Below are 22,210 nucleotides of genomic sequence, written 5' to 3'. Positions count from 1 at the left end.
GTGTGTGTGTGCAGCTCCGTGTGTGTGTGTGTGTGTGTGTGTGTGTGTGTGTATACAGCCCCGTGTGTGTGTGTGTGTGTGTACAGCTCCATGTGTGTGTGTGTGTGTGTGTATTCTTTCAGTGTCTGTGTGTGTTTATATATTCTGTATTCTGTATGTGTGTATATCTATTCTTTTTTCCCCTGTGTATATATAGGTGTGTGTGTGTGTGTGTGTGTACGTCCTGCACACCTGTGCCACCTTTTGGGCTTTTGGGGTGGAGGGTGTGATACCTCTGTGCATGTACTGTGTGTGGGCACATACATATATATATATATATATATATATATACTCTCTGTACATATATATATGTGTGTGTGTTCTCTCTGTATATATGTTTACATATGTATATACACATGCATATATATATAATACATATTATATTATATATATATTCTCTCTGCATATATGTATACATACATATAAAATATATAATATATATATAATATATATTATACATATATTCTGTCTGTATATTTGTATACATATATAAATATTCTCTCTGTGTATATATACATATGAAAATATATATGTAAAAATATGTGTGTATTCTCTGTATATATGTATACATATATATACATACATATATATAAAATATATATAATACACATATATAATATATATAATATATATAATATATATTCTCTCTATATATGTACAAATACATATACATATATATAAAATATATAAAATACATATATATACACGCATATATATAAAAATATATAATACATATATATATAATAGATTATATATATTATATATATATTCTCTATATATGTATACATATATATACATACATATATATAAAATATATAATATATATACACATACAGATATATAAAATATATATAATACATATATATTATATATATAATATATTCTCTCTGTATATATGTATACATATATATATTCTCTCTGTATATATATAAATATATATGTGTGTGTGTGTGTATTCTCTCTGTATATATGTATACATATATATATAAATATATATATGTGTGTGTGTGTGTTTATACGTATATATATGCATGTGTGAGTGTGGAGGACATTGTGTGCGTCCGTGCATGTATGTACATGTGTGTGCTATTTTTCTAGGGGTGGGACACACCTAGAAATATATAGATATAGATATATAGGGAGAGAGAGAGAGAGAGAGAGAGAGAGAGATATATTGGTATAGACTTACAGATATATATATATAAAGATATAGATAGAGATAGTGATGACAGAAAGAGGTAATATATTTTGCTAGATGTAGATATAGATATACACAGAGAGAGAGATAAAGGTAAATACAGATATATAACTATCTAGATATAGAGATACATAGAGATTCAGAGATGATATATAGATATCTACTTACAGATAAAATGATAGATACTATATATAGACATACAGATATAGATTGTACATACAGAGACATCTAGAAATAGATATATAGAGATATATAGGTGATAGATGATAGATAGATAGATAGATAGATAGATAGATAGATAGATGATATATAGATCTATAGACACACACATGCCCACGCCCCAGGTGCCGTGGGGGTGCACACTGACATTTTGGGGAGGGCTGTGCTGGGTCCCTTCCCGTCAACCCCCCCTGGCCGGGTGCGACTGTCCCCGTGGGTGTCCCTGGGGCTGTGTGCCTGTCCCCGCGGCTCTCGCTGACGCTCTCTGCTGTCCCCACAGGGCTGGCTGGGTGCCCTGGCCGTGCTGGCGGTGCTGGGGCAGTGCCGGGCGCTGCGGCGGCCCGCGGGTGCCTCTGCCCACTCGCCCGTGCGCTGCTACAGCGGGGCCGAGCTGGAGGACGAGCCCCCGGCGCAGCTGCTGGGCCGCAGCCTGCGCTGGGACCGCCACGTCCCGGTGCAGCTGGTACCGGCGCTGGAGCGGCTGGAGGCCCGGCGGCTGCGGCGGCACCGCCCGCACGCCTGCCCCGCGCTGTCCCTGCGCGCCGGGCTCCGCAGCGAGCCCCACGAGCGCTCCATCTCCCCGTGGCGCTACCGGTGAGTGCCCGCCGCGCCCCGACACCTCGGTTGTCCCTTCCCCCGCCCTTTCCACCGGCTGATCCCAGTCGGGAAGAGCCGGTGGCACAAGGGAAGGTGTCGCCGTGTCCCCGCAGCATCGACGAGGACGAGAACCGCTACCCGCGCAAGCTGGCCTTCGCCGAGTGCCTGTGCAGCGGCTGCGTGGACGTGAAGACCGGCCGGGAGACGACGTCGCTCAACTCGGTGACCATCCACCAGACCATGCTGGTGCTGCGGCGCAAGCCCTGCCCGCGGCCCGCGGGGCTGGGGCTGGTCGCGCTGGAGGTGGATTACATCCGAGTGCCCGTGGGCTGCACCTGCGTCCTGCCCCGCACGGCGCGCTGAGCCCGCGCCGCCCCGAAGCGTGACCGTGTCACCGCCCGGCCCCCGCCCGTGCTTGTTTTAGAGCACCCGACCCCGCCAGGGTGTCCCCTCCCCTCGTTATTTATGAGTTATTTATAAGCCTTGCTGCCGGGGGGCTTTTTGTACCCCCTATTTATTGCTGACCCCCGGCCACGGCTGCGACTCCGGGGCCAGCATCGCCCCACGGTGCTCGAGGCCCCCCCGGCCAGACCCTGTGAGTGCTGCCCTGGCGCTTGCTGGTTATTTATTCCCCCAAAAAAAGCTATTTATTGTCTCCTCTCTAGTGCTATTTAATGCTGCAAATAAAAGCCAACAACCCCTGGCACAGTCCTTGCTCTGTTCCCAGCCAGGGCACCGGGATGTTGGGAATTGGGGCGCAGGGATAGAGGCACACGCATGGGCGATGCCCAGCTGTGGGACACCCCTCAGCCCCTGCACGGTGGGCAGAGCACCAGTGAACCCAGTGCAGCAGGGCAGGGTGAACTGGGAGGTGATGGGGAGGGCGGCAGGGCACAGGGGTGCCCCACACCCCCAGCCCCAGGGGGGACCCAGCCCTGGCATCCCAACACCCGCACCTTTCCCATGGCTCTGCCCCCAGGCACCACATCCCACGGACCTGGTGCCACCTGCCAGGGCCACCCCGCCTGTGCTGGCAGCACCTGGGGGGGCCCTGGGACACCTGCACCCCCCAAGGAATGTGTGGGGAGGGGGCAGAGGGGGACCTGGAACAGCTGCTGATCCCAGTGGGATCAAGAACCTGGCACCTGCATCACACCAGGATGGCACTGGGGAGGGAAATGCTCCCCACATTCCCTGCTGGGGGTTATCCCAGGTTTTGGGGGCTCCTTTGGGACTTGCTGTGCAGCTCCAGTGCGGGGCCCTCCAAGTTCCACCCCACTGCTGGGTCCGTGAGGATTTTGGGAGGGGACCCTGCAATGGCTGCACTCTGCACATCCCCATCCCGAGTTTGCCCATAATCGCACCGTTTGTCCTCAAAACACGCCCCCAGTGCTGTCCCAGCTGCCCCAGGAGGCTCCCCCCTGGAGCAGGAGGCAGGGGCAGCCGGTGCCTTTCCTACTTTTTATTGCAGCTGCGGAAGTGACAAAAACCAGGGAGAGCTGGAGCAGAGCTGCCTGATCCCCCCGGGGTGCTGGGGATCCCCTGAGGGCTGTGCTCCACAGGGATTTGGGGATCCCTGGGGAACTGGGGGCTGCTTGGAGAGTTGGGACTCTCAGGGAGCAGAGCATGCCCAGGGATTTGGAGTTTCCCAGGAGCTGAGGAGCCCCTGGAAACAGGAGACTCACAAGGAGCTGAGCATCCCCAAGGATTTGGGGATCTTCAGGAGCTGGGAAGCCATTGGGGGCTGCAGACCCCACAGGAAGCTGAACATCCCTGGGGATTTGGGGAGGTCCACGAGCAGGGGAGTTCCTAGGAGCTGAAGACCCCATAGGGACTTGAGCATCCCCACGGATTTGGGAATCTCCAGAAGCTGGGAAGCCCCAAGGGCTGGAAACCCCACAGGGAGCACCACATTGCTGGGAATTTGGGAGCTGCGCATCTATGGGGATTTGGGGACCCCTGGAGCTGGAGACCCTACAGGAAGACAGAGATCCTACAAAGAGCTGAGCATCACTGGGGATTTGGGAATCCCTTGAGGGGCTGGGAAGCCCAGGGGGAACTGCTGATCCCAGGGGTTTGAGCATCACCAGGAGCTGGGGCCCCACCAAGGAACTGAGCACCCCCAGGGTTTGGGGGATCCCCAGGAGCCTGGGGTGGATCTGGGAGCAGCTGGGAAGCAGGAGCGGGAGCAGGGCAGCAGGGCAGGAGGATCCCCTGTTATTCCACCTCCACAGGGATGGGGTTCTCCTGCCCCCCCACCTCTGGCTGCTTCTTGCGGGCGTCGGTGGGGGGCCGGGGTGGGGGGTTGCTGGGGGGCTGCTTGATGGTGCCCCCCACCTGCGGCCGCTCCCGGGGCTTCTGCTCGATGGGTCTCCACTCCTCCCCTCGAACTGCGGCCTGTGGGATTGGGAATAGTGCCAAGGAACAACCCTCACCCCGAAAAGGGGCTGTTTGGGGCAGGGAAAGCACAGCTGGGACCAGAATCAGGGGAGGAGGATGTGAGCACCTGTCCACGCCTCCCACCCCGATTGGGATGGGGTTTTCCTGCAGCTCAGTCTGGGAAAGCTCTTGGAATTCACATGGGAGTACTAGTCCATGGGTTTAGGGGTACCCTCCTCCTCTCAGCCCCCCAAAGCCCCCCAAAGCCCCTCAGCACTCACCAGCAGGTAGATGCCGCTGGCAATGCCCAGGCAGACCGTGCCCAGGATGGTGGAGAGGAGGAAACCGGCGGGGACAGCCAGGCTGTGACAGAGATTTGGGGTTCAGAGGGGGTTTGGGAGCCCAGCCCCCAGTCCCGACCTCACACCCCACTCACGCGGCGTGGAGGATGGCTCGGATGTAATAATTCCTGGTGAGGGGCCCGAGCAGCTTCACCACGGCTGTCAGGTACTTCTGGCCACTGCAGGGTGACATCGGGGGGGTCACACGAGGTGTCCCCACCCAGGACCCCAATCTCCGCAAGGATCACCCCAAGGAACCCACCCGTGGGATCCAGCTCTGCTCCCAGCCCACTGCTCCCACATCCCAGTGTTTGGGGGGTACCAGGAGCTCCAGGGCTGCAGGGGGGACACACCACTCACCACCTCTCCATGGTGGAGCCCTTTTTCCGCCTGCTCCTGGGATACTCGAGCAGGCAGACCAGGACGCCTGCCGCGCTGCCGGGGGGGGGTCAAGGAAAGGCGGGATCGGACCGGGAATAGCCCCAAGGAACAACCCGCATCCCAAAAAGGGGCTGTGTGGGGCAGGGAAAGCACAGCTGGGACCAGGGTGGGGAGATGAGGATGTGACCGACCCCCTCCCCCCCCCGTCCACGCCTCCCACCCCGATGAGGACGGGGTTTTCCCGCAGCCCAGCCCCGGGAATGCTGTCGGGAAGGATACATGGAATACGCCGCGAAGTACCAGCCCTTGAACTGCCCCGCCACGGCCACGATCCCGCCCGTCAGCAGGACTGCGGGAACAGCCGGGATGGGGGAATCCGGCCGGGACACGGCCCCGAGGCCAAGATACCGACCCTCAACCCGGGATACCGACCCCCAAACCACGATACAACCCCCCAAACCAACGTACAAACCCTCAACCTGGGATACAGCTCCCAAAACCAGGGATACAACCCGTAACTCAGGATATGGCACTCCAACCTCGGGATACCACCCCCCAACATGGGATACAGCCTCCCGCAAACCCCAAACCCGGGACTACGGCCCTGGGGACTCTGACAGGCGGGACCCCCTGGATTCAGGGAAGGGAACTGGGGGGTTCCATGGCCACAAGGACTCCAACATGTGGGATGCCGGGGAGATGCTGCGTGAGGGACCCCCTGGATTCAGGGAACTCCAAGGCCTTGGGGGGAGGTTTTTGGCCCCGTGGTCGGAGGAAGAGGAGAGCGGAGGAGGAGCTGAATGAACCGAGGAAGAGAGGGCAGAGGAGGAAGAGAAAAGGAGGAAGCGAAGGGAGGACAGGACTTCCCGGCCGTCCCCGGCACCTCCCGCCCGCACCCCCCGGTCGGTGGGACCGGGACCCGCCCCATCCCCCGGGGCTGCGTCTGGGGGCACCCCCGGCGCTCAGCATCCCCTCCCCTGGGCTCAGCATTTGCAGCCCGCCGGCCGCTCACTCCCTCCAGCGCCCCGGGACCCTCGGAAGTGCCCGGCCCCCCCAAGCCCCCCAGCCCCCCGTGCCCCCCGCACTCACTGAGCCCGGCGGCGAGCGCTTGCTCGTTCGCCCACATGGCCCACTCGATCTGCCCCATGGCCCGCACCGGAGCCGGCCCGAGCGCCTTCGGCTGCTCCCGGCTCCGCTCGGCTCGGTCCGAGCGGGTTCGGCTGCTCCCGGCCCGGTCGGGTTCCGCTCAGCCGAGCGGGTTCGGCCCGCTGTGCCCGATGGAGTTCGGCTGGGCCCGGCCCGTCCCGGTTCGGCTCCGCTCGGCCGGTCCCGACCCGGAAGGCGGGCGCGGCGTTACCACCCGCCGGCCACGCCCTCTTCACACTGACCACGCCCCTTCCCACAGGCCACGCCCCCGCGGGGACACGGCGGGGACAAGGATGGCGCGGAGGGACAGCATCAGCCCCATCCAGGGGGACAGGACCAGCCCCAGAGGGGACATCTGAGGGACACGGGACAGGATCTGTGCTGCCAGGGACAGGGAGGGGACAGGGGATGTGGGATGTGCAAGGGACAGGGGCCGTGTGGAAGGACAGGATCAGCCCCAGCAGTGACAACTTGGGGACATATGGGACAGGAGATGCCCCACAAGGGACACAAGGGGACAGGGATCATGTGGGGTGACAGAGCTGCGCAGAGGGACAGATCAGCACCAGGGACTGTCCCCAGCTCCTGCCCCCCACTTCGGCTGCCGCTGTTCCCCCCCAGCACCACACACAGAACCCAACACACCAAAACAGCACTGGAGCCAGGAACCCTCTATTTCCTTACAGAAGAGTAAAAACCAGCCCCGGGGTCACATCCTGCCCCAGGGCTGGGGACAGCTTTGCAGCAGGCCTGGCTCAGGGTCCTGAGGCCCGCTGGTGGCACCGGCAGAGTCCCCCTGGCGTATCTCGGCTGTCCCAGGGTGTCACCGGGGTCAGGCGCGGCTCCGGGGCAGCCCATCCGCTCCCAGGAGGTGCTGGCTGGGATCATCCACAAGCTGGGGACCAGGGCCGGGCTGTGGGGCAGGACACAAGTCAGGGACACCAGGGAGCCCCACTGCCTCCAGGGTCCCCCCTGGTGCAGGTGGGGGGCAGCTCTGGGCCCCACGGACCCCAAAAGGTCACCCCATGGGTTGTGCCAGAGGGAGCATGTCCAGGAATGTCCTGCACACCCACCTGGGGATGGGGACAGGGATGGGGTTCCACACACAGCCTTGGGGATGTAGACAGGGTGCTACAGACTCCCCTAGGAATGGGGACAGGGATGGGGCCCTGGACACCCCTGGGGACAGGAATGGGGTCCCACCACCCCCTCGGGGCCAGGGCCAGGGTCAGAGCCTCCCCACAGAGGCCGTGTGCCCTCCATCACACTCCCCCAGCCCCCACTGCCCCTCACCTTGGTGTGCAGGATGTACTGGACAGCCCCCGGCACCGGCTCGGTGACCACGGCGGCCACCAGCTCCTCTGACAGCGCGGCCGAGCCCACGGGCAGCCCCCGGACGAACCTGTGGCACGGCGAGTGCTCAGTCCCCGCGTCCCCACAACCCCCCAGGCCTCCCCCAGTAAGAAGTGAGATTCCCTTACTGGTCCCCGTTGGTGGCGGGGGGGAAGCTGCGCCTCACCACCTCCACGAACTCGGCCACGGTGTCGGCCAGCGCGAAGATGACGGCGTTGGGGCCAGCGTCGAAGGTGTAGGCGACCTGTGGCAGCATTAGGGGGGACATGGGGACCTGGGGAAGGCCACGGTGCCGTGCCACCCCCGGGGCACCGCTGGTACCTTGGTGTGGCCGTGGTGGGCGTTGTAGCGGTGTGCCAGCGCGATGATGTGGCGCGACAGGTCGGTGAGGTAGAAGATGGGCGGGAAGGTGTCGAGGCAGGTGGCGTGGAACTGGTTGCTGTCCCTCATGGCCAGCTGGCCGAAGCCCTCGAAGTCCCGCTCCCGGATGTGCCGCATCATCTGGGCCAGGCGCTCCGGGACCACCACCTCTGCCCGGTGCTGCCACGGCATGGGGGTCACCATCAGTCCAGTTCGGTGATACCCACGGCAGGTGGGTTGTGGTCAGTCACCCCAAATCCGTGACAATCACAGCACACAGGTTGTGGCCACCCCAGTTTGGTGACATCCATGGCAGATGGGTCACAGTTACTCCAATTTGGTGACCCTTTGGGTGTCACTCCACACCCTCCAGCCCCATTCCAAGGGAACGGGGACCCTGTCCCTGCCCAGGCAGGACAAGTCCCGTGTCCCCATACCTTCAGCAGGGGACTGGTCTCCACACTGGTCTGCATCCCCACCGTACTGCCCATCGGCTTCTTCTCCCCACTGACCTGGTGAGACACAGACAGTGGGACACGGCCCCTCCTGAGCCCCGAGTCCCAAATCCCACCCAAATGCCCTCCCAGCCCCTCACCACCAGGATGAGGACGCGGAGCTCCGGCCAGTGTGTCTCAGGGGCTACTTGGAGAGCCAGGCTGTCTGTGCCATCGGGGCGCTCCCCGCGCTGCCACTGCACGAAGCCCCCGAACATGCTGCGGCAGGCGCTGCCCGAGCCCTGCCGGGCCACCTCTGACAGCTCCTCCTCCACACCATAGAGCCGGGCCAGCGCCGACACTGCGGGGACAGGCAGAGGGGACACCCCTGTCACCCCTCCCGGTGCTACCACAGAGCCGGGCCAGCCGGAGCACAAACAGAGGGGACACCCCAGCCACCCCCGTCACCCTCTCCCAGCACCCTCCACGCCACACTGCCACATGCAGGTCGCACATCAGAGAAGTGGGGACACTCCTGTCACCCCCCTTCCAGTGCCCATCACACAGCCACAGGCAGGACACAGGTCACAGCAAGGGGACACCCCTATCACCCCTCGCAGCACCAAGGAGGGGACAAATCAGAGCTGGGACACCCCCCCAGGCCAGTGTCCCGTCCCACACGCACCCAGGCAGGCGTAGCCGGCGGCGGACGAGGCGAGCCCGGCGGCGGTGGGGAAGTTGTTCTCGGAGGCGATGTGGATTTTGTAGGAAAGGCTGAGCGCGGCCGTGTCCTCACTGCCCCCGCGGCGCTTCCGGGCCAGGCGCCGCACTGGGGGGACGGGGACAGCAGGGTCAGGGGACAGCGGGGACAGCGGGGACAGCGGGGACACCCCCGGGCAGGGGACGCTCACCCTCGCGCAGACAGGCCTGGACCCGCGGGTGCCCCACGTCCACCTCCTTCCCGTTGAGCCACAGCCGGTCCTCCGTGAAATCCCGGCTGGCAGCCGCCGTCGTGGTGGTCTTGAGCTGTGGGGAGAGAGGGAAGGGGCTCAGCACCCCCGGACACGGCTGGGGGGCTGATCCTAAACCTGATCCTGACCCACCTGGTCCTGGTGCAGCGTCACGCTCAGGGAGGAGTTGATGGGCAGGATGAGGTCGGTGTCACGCTTGCCCCCTGCAAGAGAGCACGGCATGGCACGGCTCGGAATGGCCTGGAGTGGCATAGCGCAGCTTGGAATGGCATGGCACGGCTAGGAATGGCACGGAACAGCTTGGAACGGCACTGACGGACACAGCGAAGCGTGGCATAACAGCGCTTGGCAAGGCATGGAACAGCTTGGAATGGCAGGGTACGGCTAGGAATGGCACGGCAAGCAAGGACACGGCGCAGCACGGCCTGGCCCGGCACGGTGTCACCTGTCACGGCACAGCCGGACACGGCACACCCGGCACCGTCCGGAACCTGTGCCCCGCGTACCCCGCGTACAGGTGCCAAGCCCGCCCCCGCCCCGTGCCGGTCCCGCGGCCGGTATCCCGGGGCACTCACAGTACTTGATGACGGCGATGTTCACGGGGGCCGTGCAAGTGGCCATGGCCAGCGCGCGCTCCGCCGCCATCGCTGCCGCCTCAGCCCGCCGGCCTCAGGCCCCGCCCCCGCGCCACGCACGTGACCGTGGCCTGCGGCGGGTCCCGCCTCGCTATTGGTGGAGGGAGCAACGCCTGGTTCCCAACAGCCAATGGCAGCGATCGGACCACGGGCGGCCCCGCCCCCTGAGAGCGCTGGGCTGGGCCTGCGGGGCGCCATTTTTGAATGGGGCAGGAAGTGCGCATGCGCAGACGCTGCCGGTGCTGCCGGTGCTGTCCCGCTACCGCTCCCGGTTCTGCCCCCGGTACCGCTCCCGGTGCTCTCCACACCGCTCTGCCTCCAGCACCCCACTGCCCCGGTGCTACCCAGTGCCCTCGGTGTCCCCAGTCCCCCCAGTGCATCACCTTTCCCAGTTATCCCAGTACCGCCCCAGTGTCCCCAGCACACCTCCAGTGCTCCCAGTAGCTCCAGTGCTCCCGAACTCCCCAAAACCTTCACAGTCCAGCGCTCCAAACATCCCCAGTACTCCCGGAGTGCTCTCGAAGCCTTCAGAGTGCATCCCTTCAGTGCTTCCCCCTGGGGAGGCCAGGCGTGGATGAAACTGCCTTTATTGAGAAAAATGGTTTGCTACAAATACGTCATCGAGTTAATTCTTCAAAAAACAGGACGGCTCGTTAAAAGTTCTAATTATGCAAAAAAAGTGGTGGGTGACACACTGGCGGGCACGGCCGGTGGGATCCCTGGCACAGCAGGATCCGTGGATCCATGGCACACAGGGATCCCTGGCACGGCCTGGCGTGGCCCCTCACACCCGGGGCCTTAAAGTGCTTTACAAAAGCAGCTCTTGCTGCCCCTGCTCTGGTTCTGTGGGGCAGAAAGGATAAGGAAAAGGAGGAAAGAAGGAAGGAGGCCGAGGTTAACAGTGCTGGCCCAAAAGCAGGGAGGTTGCTCCAGGAGCTGAGGGTCCCTGCTGAGCACAGGACAGGGAAAGCCCCCGGGTCCCTCCTGGAAGATGCCAGTGTTCTCCATCCCACCAGGAACATCCTCCAGGTGCCAGCAATGCCGGGCAGGTAAGAGAAGATCCCATCCCTCCTCGCTAGCCTGGCTCCAGAAAGGGGAGCAGGACAGCTCCAGCCCTTTCCCTGCCCTGCCAGGGGAGAGCAGAGGGTTCCCTGCACGCTCCTCATGGGGCTGCAGATCCCAAAATCGTCATGAAAATGAAAATAAAAACCAAGCCAGTATTGCTAGAGCAGAGCTGGAGCCAGATTTTGGATAAACCTCGGGAATTCCCCGAGCAGGGAGACGCACAGGGGGGCCTCTCCCGCCCCTTTTCCCTGCAGCACGGTGGGTCTCAGGAATCACCCCCTCCCTCAGCTCCACCACTGGGAGCCCTGGGCTCATCCCACAGCCGGTGGCATCTCCCTGCCACCCTCTCCCAGTCCTCCAGAGCCAACTCCACCAGCAGCAGCAGGCAGAGCTGAGAGGAAGGGGACAGGGGGGCAGACAGGTCACCAAGATGTTGTGGAGCACCTTGGATCAACAGTGCCCTACTCCCAGAGAGAGATTAGAAAAGGGGGATGCAATCCCTTATTTCTGGGGGGATAAGCAGCTCGGTGTTGGGGCGGGGATCCTGCATGGACAGACATTCCATGGGCAACCAGCACCTGGATCCAATCCAGCTGCTCTGTGCCGAGTGCCAGCGTGGCACAAGGACCCTGCCTGCTCCCTCACAGGCAGAGGAATTCTGGTGAGGAAAGGGAAAGGCCCAGAAACATCCGGGAGTGGCCCAGAAACATCCAGGAATGGCCCAGAAATACCCAGGAATGGCCCAGAATGATCCCTGCACTTCCCCCCACCTCAGAGTCCAACCCGCCGCTCCGGGATCCAGCTCCTGCTTCCCACCCCATTCCCAATCCACGTGTTCATTTGCTTGGGTTATCTGTGTAAAAAATAAACTTTCTTAGTAATGTTCCATAAAAATACTCTTGTCCCGGGCGCCGGATATTGCAGTGTGAAGAGGAACGGCTTCCGATCCCGCTCTAGAAAACATGGAAAAGGCTTCGCGCCGCTTCGTGTAGAAAAACGCGAGCATTTGGTATCCCAAGAGCCGGTACAAAACGAGGAAGGGGAAGGTTTCCCTGGATGCTGGATGCCATCCTCGAGGGCTCCTCTGAACCACTGTTCAGTCTCATCCCGGGATTCAGGTGAAGGAGGCAGCTCCAGCCTCCGGCACGGCGGTCAGGACAGCCTGACATCTCTAGAAAAATCCTTGGAGAGTTTAAAAAAAGATGCTCCGTGCTGCCTTCCTCCTTTTTAAAAGGATATGGCTGATTCCAATCCCAAATTAGGGTGTTTTGCATCCACTCTATCAGTTTCAGCTACCTATTCTGTTGCAACAGAGAGCAGGGACGAGTGTGCCAAGAAGCATCTAATCATAAATAGATCTGGACACAGGGATGTGCTCCCAACACGGATATGAAATGCCCATCCAAGGATTGATCCCAGCCCTGCGGCGCCAGCTCCTCTCTCCAGAGGTCTCTGCTCACTCACTGTGACACTGAAGAGGCTCCACCTTCTTAAACAAGGTGGGATTTGCCCGGAGAGCAGCAGGAACAGAGGCAGCAGCGGGGCTCCAGAGGGCTCCGTGGGTCCCGGAGTGTGCAAAAGGAGCCGGGGCAGGGACAGGGATCAGCCTCAGTTCTCAGAGAGGGACAGAGCCAGGGCCGCCTGCAACGCTGCCTCCTCATCGATGTTGTAATCCTGAAAATCAAGCAGGAGAGCTCAGGAGAGCTGGCACAGCCAGGGCATGCTGTCCCCATGGAGCCCTGCCCACTCCCGGTTGTGCCGCGGAGCCTCCATTCCTCTGGCACTCACATCCCAGGAATGCCACCCGTGCTCTTTGGGGTGTCCTTTGTGCCCACATCCCTCTCCTGTCTGGAATCTCACACCTGGCAGGAGGGATGGAACAGGCCCACACAAGCTGAGGCCAAAGGGTGAAGCTTTCTAGCAAGGCCAGGGGTTTTTCCAGAGTTCCAGGTTGGGTTTATCCAACACCACAAGTTCTGAAGTTGGGATGTTCCTCTGTTAGTGGCTGCAGGTTCTTTTCCCTGACATCTATCCAATGAAAGCATTCCCTGAGGCCAAGGCTGAGCCATCACAGCTGCTCCCCACACAAGAGGGGTCAGGGACCCCCCACGTGCAGCAACCAGACCCCCCCCCCCCCCAACACTGGGGCTGGGCTGGTCACTCCCCTACTCCCAAAACCTCCAAGAAAAGGGGTTTTGTGTTAGAATTTCTCAGGGGAAGAGTTTAGTGGAACAACCCATTTTGTGGAGTGCAGGAACAATTCCCTCTCCTCCTGGTGCGTGAGGACACGTGGGGTGGGACACGTGTGCCACCTGATTCCCGTGTCCCTATCCCAGCGGGATGGGCTGACCCCAGCACGGGAAGAGAAGGGCTGGTTTCACCTCCTGGCAAAGGACACACGGAGAGGGGTTCCCCTTTTTTGGCTGAGGGTCACACTCACCACGAAGGTGTCGTAGGAGAACTTGTGCCTGTGGAGCAGGTGCTGCAGGAAGTTGGCACTCTTGTAGCTGGGATCGCCCCAGGGCATGGCCGAGCACACCGGGCACACCTGCGGGGACAGGGACACGGAATGGTGGCACCTGCACAGGGACCTCCCAGACAGGTGAGTGGTGTCCCCTCTGACAGGCTCCAAGCCCCAATGTCCAGCCTGGCCTTGGACACTGACAGGGATCCAGGGGCAGCCCCAGCTGCTCTGGGCACCCTGTGCCAAGGCCTGCCCACGCTCCCAGGGAAGGATTCCTCCTCAATATCCAACCCAAACCAACTCTCTGGCAGTTTGAATCCATTCCCCTTGTCCCATCACTCCAGGCCCTTGTCAATAGCCTCTCTCCACCTTTCCTGAAGGTCCTGGAAGGCCACAATTAGGTGTCCCTGAAGCTTCTCTTTTCCAGGCTGAACAATCCCAATTCTCTCAGCCTTTCCTCATGGCAGAGCTGCTCCATCCCTCTGATCAACTTGGTGATCCTCCTCTGGAGTCGCTCCAACAGCTCCATGTCCTTCCTGTGCTGAAGATCCCAAATTCCCCACCTTGGTCAACCCAGAGCGAACAGGGAGAGGAAATCCAGCACCACCCAGTTTGAAGGAACAGGGGGATGGAGGCAGTTCATTCCAGGGAGCCTCTACCAAAGCAGAGACAGATCCCCAGCTCCCAGAGGGATTTAAACCAGCTGGAATGCAGCTGTGCTCCCACACACATCCGTGCTGTGGCCTGGGATGCTGCAGCAGCTGGGCTGTGTTTGGATTGCCAGAGCTGTCCCAGCCATCCCAGCATGGCTCACTCACCACTTTGTTGGGGTCATTCCGGTGGTTTTCCATGCAGTGCTTCACCAGCTCCTGCTGGTCCAGGTTCCGGGCCCCGCAGTACGGACACACGAACGTGGAGCGGTTGGGAATGTTGCTGCAGAGAGCAAGGATGAGCTCAGACCCCCAGGGAAGGGGCTGGATTGACTCCTTCCACACGAACCCAGCAGTTCTGTGCCAGCAGAAGCCAGCCCAGCCCCTTCCCACCCCAATTCCCTGCTTTGGTGGATCCTTCATCCCAACCCCACGCTCCGAAACCCAGAGCAGCCGTGCCACGAGGGAAAAGGTGCTGATCTTCCTCCCAGGGAAAGGCACAACACAGGCCTGGATTTTAGGGCATGCAAGGAGGGACACGTTTCCCCACCCGAGGCGCAGGAATACCTGGGAATAGGCTGGGATGTGGGGACAACTGGAACAAACTTGGGGCAGTTGGCCATCTGCTCCTGCACCTTGGCGCAGGACGAGACGTGAGAGCGCATTTTGGCCAGGGTCACCTGGAGAAGGAGGACAAGGAACATTCCTGGAGGTGCAGGAACACCTGTCAGGAGCCAGGACAAAGCTCCTGCCCTGGCTTTGCTCAGCTGAGGTGGGAGTGACCCCTGGTCCACGTGGGATGACGCAGAGCAGTGGGAACGCTGCACCCACCCGTCCTTCCTTGCAGGACGGAGATTTGGGGCTGCAGGGATCCCCAGGGGTTCTGTCCCTGTTCCCTTCGAGCAGAGCCCGACCCCCCCGGCTGCCCCCTCCTGTCAGGGACTTGTGCAGAGCCACAGGGTCCCCCCCGAGCCTCCTTTGCTCCAGGCTGAGCCCCCCCAGACCCCTCCCTCTCCGGACACATCCCAGGGGAGGATGGGGACAGAGAGGACAGGCAGCTTTACCTTCTTGCTGCAGCCCCTGCAGGGAGCCTTGTAGGACGAGAGCTGTTTCTCCACGCTGGAAGCCTTCTCCACCTTTTTGGGGTCGAAGGGCACGCGGCAGAGCGGGCACAGCGGGGAGGGCACCTGCAGGCAGGGCTGCAGGCATTCCCCACAAAACCTGGGAGCACAGAGCGGCCCTGAGCACCCCGGGAACGGCGGGATCCCAGCGGGGCACCCCTCGGGCTCCTCGGAACACCCCAAAACCCAGGGATCAGCGTCCCTACTGCGGGAAGGGGGAGGTTGGGAGGGGCTGGGTCCCCAAGGAGCTCCCTGCACGCACAGAAGATTCCACTGCTCCGAGGTGGGATTTGAAAGGAGCCAAACGAAGTCAGTGCTGAGGATCCAGGCCAGGCAGGAGCCTGGATCACCTCCTTCCAAGGTCCTTATATCCCCAGGAGCAAAGGAATCCAAGGGCTAAGGAATCCTAGCAGCCCAGAGGCGCCAAAGGAGCCCCGTCCCCAAAATCCAATTATCCTGGCATTCCAGTCCCCTCCAACTGTGGGATGGAGAGGTGGGATGAGGATCCCAGTGTGGGATGGGATGAGGGCCCCGGTATTTGGCTGGGGGCGGAAGGGGGGGTCTCGGTACCGGACCATCCCCGGGGTGGGCTGGGGGTCCCGGTACTTGACTGGGGGCGGGCTGGGGGTGCCGGTGCCGGTGCCGGCTGGGGTCACCGGGCAGAGAGCCCGCAAGGATCCCACGGCCAGGACAGCGCCCAGCGCTCGCATCGCGCCCATCCCCGGGGCGAACCCAGCCCGGGGGTCCCCGCCGCCCCCTCCCGAGCCCCGTCTCACGTGTGCCCGCAGCCCGCGATGCCGACGGCGCGGTGGAAAACCTCGAGGCAGATGGGACAGCTGAACTGCGCCTCCAGCGCCTCGGCCGCGGCCCCGGGCCCGGGGGCGGTGCGGGGGGGCCCGGCCGAGCCCTGCGGCCGCTGCGCCGCCGCCACCAGCAGGCTCCGGAACATGGCGGCGGCGGCGGCCGGCGGGGCGGGCGCGACGTCATCGAGCGGCGCCGCCGCGTCATCACTGCGCGACGGGAGCGCACCGGGACACAGCGGGACCCGCCGGGACACTCGAGAGGAGCCGAATTCGAGCCGAGCGGAGCCGAACAGGGCCGAGCGGAGCCGAGGGGAGCGCACCGGGACACAGCGGGACCCGCCGGGACACCGGAGAGGAGCCGAGTTCAGGCCGAGCGGAGCCGAACAGGGCCGAGCGGAGCCGAGGGGAGCCGAACGAGGCCGAGCGGGGCCCGAGCCGAGCGGGACGCAGCGGGGCCGCCATGTGCGATGCGGCGGGGGACGGTGGCGGGTGCGGGGCGGACACGGAACCGCCGCGGCGCCGCCGCGCACCGGGAGACAGGTGGGAGTCCGGTCGACCTCAGAATGGACACCCGGGGCCGCTCCCGGTACCCCCCGGTATTCCCCCGGGCATCCCCCCCCGTGCTGCCTCCGGTACATCCCCAATGTACCCGCCAGCACCCCCCGGTACCGCCCCGGTCTCCCCCCGGTGCTGTTCCCGGTGTCCCTCCAGTATTCCCTGTGTCACCTCCGATCCCGGTATCCCCCGATATCTCTCGCTGCTTCCCCCGGTAACATCGCGGGTATCCCCGGTGCTGCCCGGGGACAGGGACCGTCCCGGTGTTGCCGGTGACCGGCCGTGTCCCCGCAGCCACCCCCGAACGTGCATGAAGTGCGGGCAGGGCACGGCCGCCCTCGTCATCCGCGTCGGGGACCCCTTCTGCCGGTGAGGGACCGGGCAGGGACGGTGGGATGGGGACATTGGGGCTTGGGGACATCAGAAATTGGGGTCTTTGAGGCTCCAGAACATGGGGGCTTGGGAACTTTGGGTCTTGGGGACATCAGGGATCGGGGACGTTTGGTCTGGGGGTCGTTGATTGGGACATTGGGATGTTGAGGCTGGGGACATTGGATCTGTGGGACTTCAAGGTTTGGGGACGTTGGGTGTCTGGGGCAGCAGGGCCGAGGAACGTCAAAGCTTGGGGACACTGGGTGTCGAGGACATAGGGGAGGGGGGACAGTAATGTCTGGGGATCATTGGAGCTCTGGGACAATGGTCTCGGGGACATCAAGAGGACTTTGGGGCCTGAGGATGTGGGGTCTAGGGGTGCTGGAACAGACCGCAGCTCAGGGGTCCACATGTCCCCGTGTCCCCCAGCGGCTGCTTCCGTGAGTACTTCGTGCACAAGTTCCGAGCCATGCTGGGCAAGAACCGCGTCATCTTCCCGGGAGAGAAGGTACCAGGAGGGGGCACCCGGACAGGGGACCCGGGCGTGGCACCAGGGCTGGTGACCGTCCTCGCTCTCCCCACAGGTGCTGCTGGCAGTGTCAGGGGGCCCTGCCTCCAGTGCCATGGTCCGGCAGGTGCAGGAGGTGAGATTCGGGGCTTGGGGGGATTCGGGGGGTGCATGGCTCAGCCACCCCTCTCACCCCACACCTCACCCCACTCCTCTGCCAGGGGCTCAGCCGGGAGGCGGCCAAGAGGCTCCGCTTCGTCCCCGGCCTCGTCTATGTTGAGGGTGAGGGAACCCCGCTGCTGCTCCATGTCCAGCTGCCCATTCCCAGTCCATTCCCTGCTCCGTGTCCAACTGCCCATTCCCAGTCCATTCCCTGCTCCGTGTCCAACTGCCCATTCCCAGTCCATTCCCTGCCCCACTGCCTGTTCCCTGTCCTGCTGCCAGTTCCCAGCTGCATTGGCTGTTCCCTGCCCCATTCCCTGCCCCATTACCCGCTCCCAGCACAGTGTCCCCTGCACTGTGCCAGGGCCAGGGTGCTGCCACCCAGTCCAGCAAGGCCATGGCACCCCGTGCTGTCCCCCTGGCCCCAGGAATGGGGCTGGGAATGTGACAGTAGCCCTGGCACTGCCCCCCTGCCTTCCAGAGGGAGCCGTGCGCAGGCAGAGCCCGGAGCAGCGGGAGCAGACCCTGGCCCAGATGGAGACCCTGCTGCAGGCCACCGGCTTCCCCTACCACGTGATCCACCTGGAGGAGGTATTGGGGTGACATGAGGACAGGTGCTGAGGCAGGGGGACTCACCTGGACACAACTTCCCCTTGTATTCATCTCTGCCCCGCAGGCACTGCAGCTGCCCCCGTCCATCTTACAGCCGGGGCTGGAGCGCTCCGGCCCGTCCGGCCCTTCCTACAAGGAGGCTGTGGACAGCTTCATCCAGCAGCAGCGGCAGGACGGCGACAGTGGCACTTCTTTGCCTGGCCACAGCACCCAGGACACGCCAGCAGGATCCCCGGCCACCCCCCGCCTGCCGGACGCTGCCCAGACCCAGGAGCTGCTTCGCAGCTTCGAGGCCGCGGGGACGGTGACGGCGCGGGAGGAGCTGCTGCAGATGCTGCGGTGAGGGACTGACCCTGCCTGGGGCCAGCGCCAGCTGGGTGTGGTGGCTCTGATCTGCTGTCACCTCGTCCCCAGGACCCACCTGATCGTGCAGACGGCCCGGGACAGGGGCTACGCCAAGGTGATGATGGGCGAGAGCCTCACACGCGTGGCCATCAAGCTCCTCACCAACCTGTCCCTGGGGCGCGGCGCCTTCCTCGCCGTCGACACGGTGAGCTTAGGGGTGACACGATGCCGTGGGGGTGTGGCTTGGTGGTGGCACAGTCCCCTGGCAGCCCTGCACCCACAGGGCTTCACGGACCAGCGCCACGGCGACGTGATGGTGGTGAGACCCATGCGGGACTACACGGCCAAGGAGATCGCCTTCTACAACCGCTTCTTCAGCGTCCCCACCGTCAGCGTGCCACCCCTCTTCACCAAGGTAGGGGGGTCCCGTGGTGGGGAGCCCAAGCTCTGCGTCCCCATGGTGGGGACAGGACTGCCCAGCCCAGCTCTGCCCTCCCTGTTGGTTCCCACAGCGCCGGGAGAAGCCCAGCATCCATCAGCTGGTCGAGCGCTTCCTGCTGGGGCTGCAGGAGGAGTTCCCCTCCACCATCAGCACCGTGTACCGGTACGGGGGGTCCCTGTGGGGGTACTGGGGCTGGGGGGGGATGGGGGTGCACCCACACTCCCCGTTGTGGCTGCAGGACGGGGGAGAAGCTGAGCCCAGAGCCGGCCAAGGCCAGCAGTGAGTCCCAGCGATGCCTCCTCTGCCTCTGCGGCCTGGACACTGATGGGGGTGAGTGGGGGGGACAGTGAGGGGCTCGGGGGATTTGGGGAGCAGCCGTGCACCCCTCAGTGACCCCCTGGCTCTCGCAGAGGAGGAGTTGGCTCTGGAGCCCACGCTGATCTTGGAGAAACCAGGAGAAGGGTGAGCATGTGGGCAGGGGGGACTCCAGAATTCCACACCCACTCCCAGGCCACCACAGCGGCACCACTGAGCGTCCCTGTCCTTGTCCCTGTCCCCGTCCCCAGGGCTGAGAGCAAAGCTGCCTACATCCCCCTGCTGTGCTACAGCTGCCGCCTCACCTTCAAGGAGCTGGTGAGGTTTTGGGGTACAGGGGGGCGGTTCGGGGGGGATTGGGGGTCCCCAGGCTCACGGCCCCGCTCTTGCAGGGTCCCCTTGCCACACTGCCACCCTATGTGCGCGCCGAGGGCCAGCGCAGGATCCGCAGGTACCGGGGGTGGGGGTCCCCTCCCCACCTGCTCAGCCTCCCAGGCCGTGTCCATCCATAGTGTCCATCCCTTGCAGAGCTGAGATGGAGCAGAACCAGGAGAACCAAGAGTCCAGCAAAAGCTGAAGGGGTTGGGGACAGCGGGGGATACACCCCCATCCTGCTGTGGCACTGCTGGGGCAGGTGCCACCCCTCAAGGGTACCCCAGAGGTTGGTGAGGACTCGGGACACCCAGGCAGCTGCTTTTATACCCCATTTCTGTCACAGGCAACGGCGGGGACAGCCCCCACCCCCCCCTTTATTGGGGGCTGGGGTGCAGGTCCCTGGTCCCCCCCGCTCCCTGCCTCAGCTGCCTGCCAGCCCAGGAGGGCTCAAGTTTGTTTTATTCGGTATCTGTATAAATAAACCATTTGAATTAATAAAAAAAAAAAAAACCAAACCCAAAGTCACAAGTGTCTAAAGTCCAACTGGGGCTGCCAGGCCCCCCCAAACGTGGGGGGCCACAACCCAGGACCCCCATCCTGGAGCTGGGGGTGGGAGCTATTGCTTTTGAGTTCAACCTGGTTCTGGAGCAGGGCTGGGGCCAGCAGGGAGGGGGCACGGGCTGGCTCCTGACCCCCCCATCCCCACCTGGCAGCCAGAGGTGCCCAGTGGGTGGGGGGGGCCACCTCCTGTCCCCCTCCCCGGGAAGGCACAACGTGGTCTGTGCAGGTCGGACGGCTTCAAAGCAACAGAAGAGAAACATCCAGAAAAACATCCTCCCTCCAAGGGAGCGCCCAGAACCCCACACCCCACTGCCTCCCGGGCCGGGATGCTGCCCCAGCCAGGGGGGCTGCTTAAGGCATTGGCGGTGATGTCCCTGTCGGGGGGGGCTGGAACCCCTTCCCCTTATTCCTTCTCCCGTGTCCACTTGATCATGGTCTCGGGCGAGCGGTAGAGGAAGATGAGCTTGGCGTAGAGCTCCTCCTCCAGCTCCAGCTCGCCCGTTTCCCGCACCAGGAAGATGTCGTGGCACAGCTTCAGGATGCGATCCACGCAGGGCAGCTCCTCGAACATGATGGAGTGCGAGATCTCGCTGAAGAAGCCCCGCACGAACTTGCCAATCACCAGCACGATGGACACGTAGAGCCCCATGATCCTGCAAGGGAGGGGCACATCCTGCATTCCTGGATCCCACTCTCAATTCCCTCCGGCTCCGCCCCCACCCTGGCACCCTCCAACGCACCCGTAGCCAGCCAGGAAGCCCAGGCTGGGGGGGCTGACTTTGTCGTTGAAGATGATCAGGGGGAGGATGTTGCCGTCGCGGGGTGGGGCGTCCTTCAGCCTCAGCACCCACCACTCCACGAAGTTGTCATCCTGGCCAGAGCCCCTGCGCTCCCGTTTCAGCTGCACCTCCACGTCCAGGTAGCTGTCCTTGTCATCTGGAGAGGGTGACAGCATCAGGGCACAGCACAGTGGCTGCTGTGCTCTCAAGGATGATTTTTTTAGGGGGAGTGACACAGCGGGACTCACGTCCTCACTGTCTGCAGGGGGGTGGCACCATCAGGCTACTGGTGTGCTCCCAGCACTGATTTTTTAGGGAGAAGCACACAGGGACTCATGTCATCCCTGTCTTCAGAGAAGTGGCACCCAGTGCTGATTTTCTGGGGTGGGGGCACACGTTGGGACCTACTTGGCAGCAGCTGCTTGACAGGTTCGGCTTCGAGGCCGCTGGGCGCCCGGATGTATTTGGGGAAGAGTTTGGGCAATTCCCTGCAAGAAAGGGGGGTGAGGGGGGGGTTACACCATCCCACTGAGCACAGGGGTCCAGTCCCCGCCCCCCAGGGGACACTCACACGGGGTCGTCCCTGGTGCCACCCAGCAGCTGGGCCAGCTCCAGGCGCTGGGGCGCGCCGGGCTCCAGGTCTCTGGTGAGTTTGCCGTAGGCGTTCTCCACCGTGCCCCCCTTGCTCAGGTCCCTGCGGGCAGGAGAGGCTCAGTGTGGGCAGGGGGGGCGCAGGCAGGGCTGGCCCCTCCCTGGCCGTGCCAGAGGTACCTCTGGAAGGTCCAGGTGAAGTGCAGGGTGATGTCAGAGGAGCTGTTCTGCAGCTCCTGCTGCATCTGCTCGCGGCTGGGGGGGCTGATGCTCCACAGAGAGCCCGAGCTGCCCTCGACGCGGGCGGTCACGATGTCCTCCTCGCCGTAGAGGGTGATGAACTGCATGGCCAGCTGCCACCGGGGGGGACAGGGCTCAGCCCCCACCCTGGGGGTTCTGCCAGCCCCCGCCCAGGGCAGCCAGCAGGGATTTTTTGG

At 61.9% G+C, this 22,210-nt stretch overlaps 6 protein-coding genes across 8 annotated transcripts in view; 2 read left to right on the top strand and 4 right to left on the bottom strand.

The window, feature by feature from the left end:
- The window catches only part of IL17C (interleukin 17C), a 6,010-nt gene extending 3,251 nt beyond the window's left edge, over positions 1 to 2,759 (top strand). The window contains exons 2-3 of the mRNA XM_042027036.1: positions 1,737 to 2,050; positions 2,167 to 2,759. Coding sequence (XP_041882970.1) covers positions 1,737 to 2,050; positions 2,167 to 2,416 — 564 coding nt within the window. The 3' untranslated portion in view covers positions 2,417 to 2,759. The remainder of the gene's footprint in view (positions 1 to 1,736; positions 2,051 to 2,166) is intronic.
- Positions 2,760 to 3,500: 741 nt separating this feature from the next.
- LOC121664054 (cytochrome b-245 light chain) lies at positions 3,501 to 6,860 on the bottom strand. The gene is made up of 6 exons (XM_042027037.1): positions 6,244 to 6,860; positions 5,434 to 5,503; positions 5,134 to 5,208; positions 4,869 to 4,952; positions 4,714 to 4,795; positions 3,501 to 4,450 (listed from the first exon to the last, which is right to left on the bottom strand). The coding sequence occupies exons 1-6, from the start codon at positions 6,299 to 6,301 to the stop codon at positions 4,271 to 4,273; spliced, it is 549 nt and encodes a 182-aa protein (XP_041882971.1). The 5' UTR covers positions 6,302 to 6,860; the 3' UTR covers positions 3,501 to 4,270.
- Positions 6,861 to 6,956: 96 nt separating this feature from the next.
- MVD (mevalonate diphosphate decarboxylase) lies at positions 6,957 to 10,097 on the bottom strand. The gene is made up of 10 exons (XM_042027033.1): positions 9,994 to 10,097; positions 9,551 to 9,621; positions 9,359 to 9,473; positions 9,133 to 9,276; positions 8,609 to 8,808; positions 8,451 to 8,525; positions 7,975 to 8,193; positions 7,782 to 7,897; positions 7,594 to 7,702; positions 6,957 to 7,213 (listed from the first exon to the last, which is right to left on the bottom strand). The coding sequence occupies exons 1-10, from the start codon at positions 10,061 to 10,063 to the stop codon at positions 7,133 to 7,135; spliced, it is 1,200 nt and encodes a 399-aa protein (XP_041882967.1). The 5' UTR covers positions 10,064 to 10,097; the 3' UTR covers positions 6,957 to 7,132.
- Positions 10,098 to 10,624: 527 nt separating this feature from the next.
- On the bottom strand, positions 10,625 to 16,317 carry RNF166 (ring finger protein 166). Of its 2 annotated transcripts, none has more exons than XM_042027034.1 (6): positions 16,130 to 16,317; positions 15,297 to 15,453; positions 14,800 to 14,912; positions 14,401 to 14,515; positions 13,559 to 13,666; positions 10,625 to 12,792 (listed from the first exon to the last, which is right to left on the bottom strand). In XM_042027034.1, exons 1-6 carry the CDS (start codon positions 16,300 to 16,302, stop codon positions 12,727 to 12,729), a joined length of 732 nt encoding a protein of 243 aa, XP_041882968.1. In that variant the 5' UTR covers positions 16,303 to 16,317; the 3' UTR covers positions 10,625 to 12,726. The 2 variants fall into 2 exon arrangements, with proteins under 2 accessions (XP_041882968.1, XP_041882969.1); XM_042027035.1 differs by lacking the exon at positions 10,625 to 12,792 and adding an exon at positions 13,952 to 14,123 and having other exon boundaries at positions 13,575 to 13,666; positions 16,130 to 16,308.
- A 50-nt stretch (positions 16,318 to 16,367) lies between these two features.
- CTU2 (cytosolic thiouridylase subunit 2) lies at positions 16,368 to 20,363 on the top strand. 2 transcript variants are annotated; one of them, XM_042027031.1, is made up of 16 exons: positions 16,368 to 16,417; positions 16,512 to 16,696; positions 17,006 to 17,080; positions 17,513 to 17,591; positions 17,668 to 17,727; positions 17,813 to 17,873; positions 18,235 to 18,344; positions 18,430 to 18,704; positions 18,780 to 18,915; positions 18,994 to 19,125; positions 19,223 to 19,314; positions 19,391 to 19,482; positions 19,563 to 19,614; positions 19,719 to 19,785; positions 19,860 to 19,918; positions 19,996 to 20,363. In XM_042027031.1, the coding sequence occupies exons 2-16, from the start codon at positions 16,617 to 16,619 to the stop codon at positions 20,042 to 20,044; spliced, it is 1,419 nt and encodes a 472-aa protein (XP_041882965.1). In that variant the 5' UTR covers positions 16,368 to 16,417; positions 16,512 to 16,616; the 3' UTR covers positions 20,045 to 20,363. The 2 variants fall into 2 exon arrangements, with proteins under 2 accessions (XP_041882965.1, XP_041882966.1); XM_042027032.1 differs by having other exon boundaries at positions 16,372 to 16,696.
- PIEZO1 (piezo type mechanosensitive ion channel component 1) overlaps positions 20,284 to 22,210 on the bottom strand; it is a 23,101-nt gene continuing 21,174 nt past the window's right edge. The window contains exons 45-49 of the mRNA XM_042027039.1: positions 21,954 to 22,173; positions 21,754 to 21,876; positions 21,591 to 21,670; positions 21,144 to 21,339; positions 20,284 to 21,056 (exon numbers count right to left, since the gene is read on the bottom strand). Of these exons, the coding sequence (XP_041882973.1) occupies positions 20,807 to 21,056; positions 21,144 to 21,339; positions 21,591 to 21,670; positions 21,754 to 21,876; positions 21,954 to 22,173 (869 nt within the window). The 3' untranslated portion in view covers positions 20,284 to 20,806. The remainder of the gene's footprint in view (positions 21,057 to 21,143; positions 21,340 to 21,590; positions 21,671 to 21,753; positions 21,877 to 21,953; positions 22,174 to 22,210) is intronic.

This window comes from Corvus kubaryi, unplaced genomic scaffold (assembly GCF_017639235.1).
Source record: "Corvus kubaryi isolate FWS band 111438036 unplaced genomic scaffold, C.kubaryi_AGA036_p1.0 37300, whole genome shotgun sequence".
Taxonomy (NCBI): domain Eukaryota; kingdom Metazoa; phylum Chordata; class Aves; order Passeriformes; family Corvidae; genus Corvus; species Corvus kubaryi.
Note: the sequence above shows the minus strand (reverse complement) of the source record. Positions and strands in the feature narration are given on the sequence as shown.

Excerpts from the sequence above, each read along its gene's own strand:
- LOC121664054 (XM_042027037.1), bottom strand. The coding sequence starts at position 6,301 with ATGGGGCAGATCGAGTGGGCCATGTGGGCGAACGAGCAAGCGCTCGCC. Across the intron at positions 4,796-4,868 it reads CGAGCCATCCTCCACGCCGC|CCTGGCTGTCCCCGCCGGTT; the intron begins GTGAGTGGGGTG and ends TCTCTGTCACAG. Across the intron at positions 4,451-4,713 it reads CCAGCGGCATCTACCTGCTG|GCCGCAGTTCGAGGGGAGGA; the intron begins GTGAGTGCTGAG and ends CCAATCCCACAG.
- MVD (XM_042027033.1), bottom strand. The coding sequence starts at position 10,063 with ATGGCGGCGGAGCGCGCGCTGGCCATGGCCACTTGCACGGCCCCCGTG. Across the intron at positions 9,474-9,550 it reads TGACGCTGCACCAGGACCAG|CTCAAGACCACCACGACGGC; the intron begins GTGGGTCAGGAT and ends CTCTCCCCACAG. Across the intron at positions 7,898-7,974 it reads CCCACCACGGCCACACCAAG|GTCGCCTACACCTTCGACGC; the intron begins GTACCAGCGGTG and ends ATGCTGCCACAG.
- CTU2 (XM_042027031.1), top strand. The coding sequence starts at position 16,617 with ATGTGCGATGCGGCGGGGGACGGTGGCGGGTGCGGGGCGGACACGGAA. Across the intron at positions 18,345-18,429 it reads ACGTGATCCACCTGGAGGAG|GCACTGCAGCTGCCCCCGTC; the intron begins GTATTGGGGTGA and ends TCTGCCCCGCAG. Across the intron at positions 19,786-19,859 it reads GCCTCACCTTCAAGGAGCTG|GGTCCCCTTGCCACACTGCC; the intron begins GTGAGGTTTTGG and ends CCGCTCTTGCAG.
- RNF166 (XM_042027034.1), bottom strand. The coding sequence starts at position 16,302 with ATGTTCCGGAGCCTGCTGGTGGCGGCGGCGCAGCGGCCGCAGGGCTCG. Across the intron at positions 14,913-15,296 it reads GCAGGGGCTGCAGCAAGAAG|GTGACCCTGGCCAAAATGCG; the intron begins GTAAAGCTGCCT and ends CTCCTTCTCCAG. Across the intron at positions 12,793-13,558 it reads TCTCCTACGACACCTTCGTG|GATTACAACATCGATGAGGA; the intron begins GTGAGTGTGACC and ends CTTGATTTTCAG.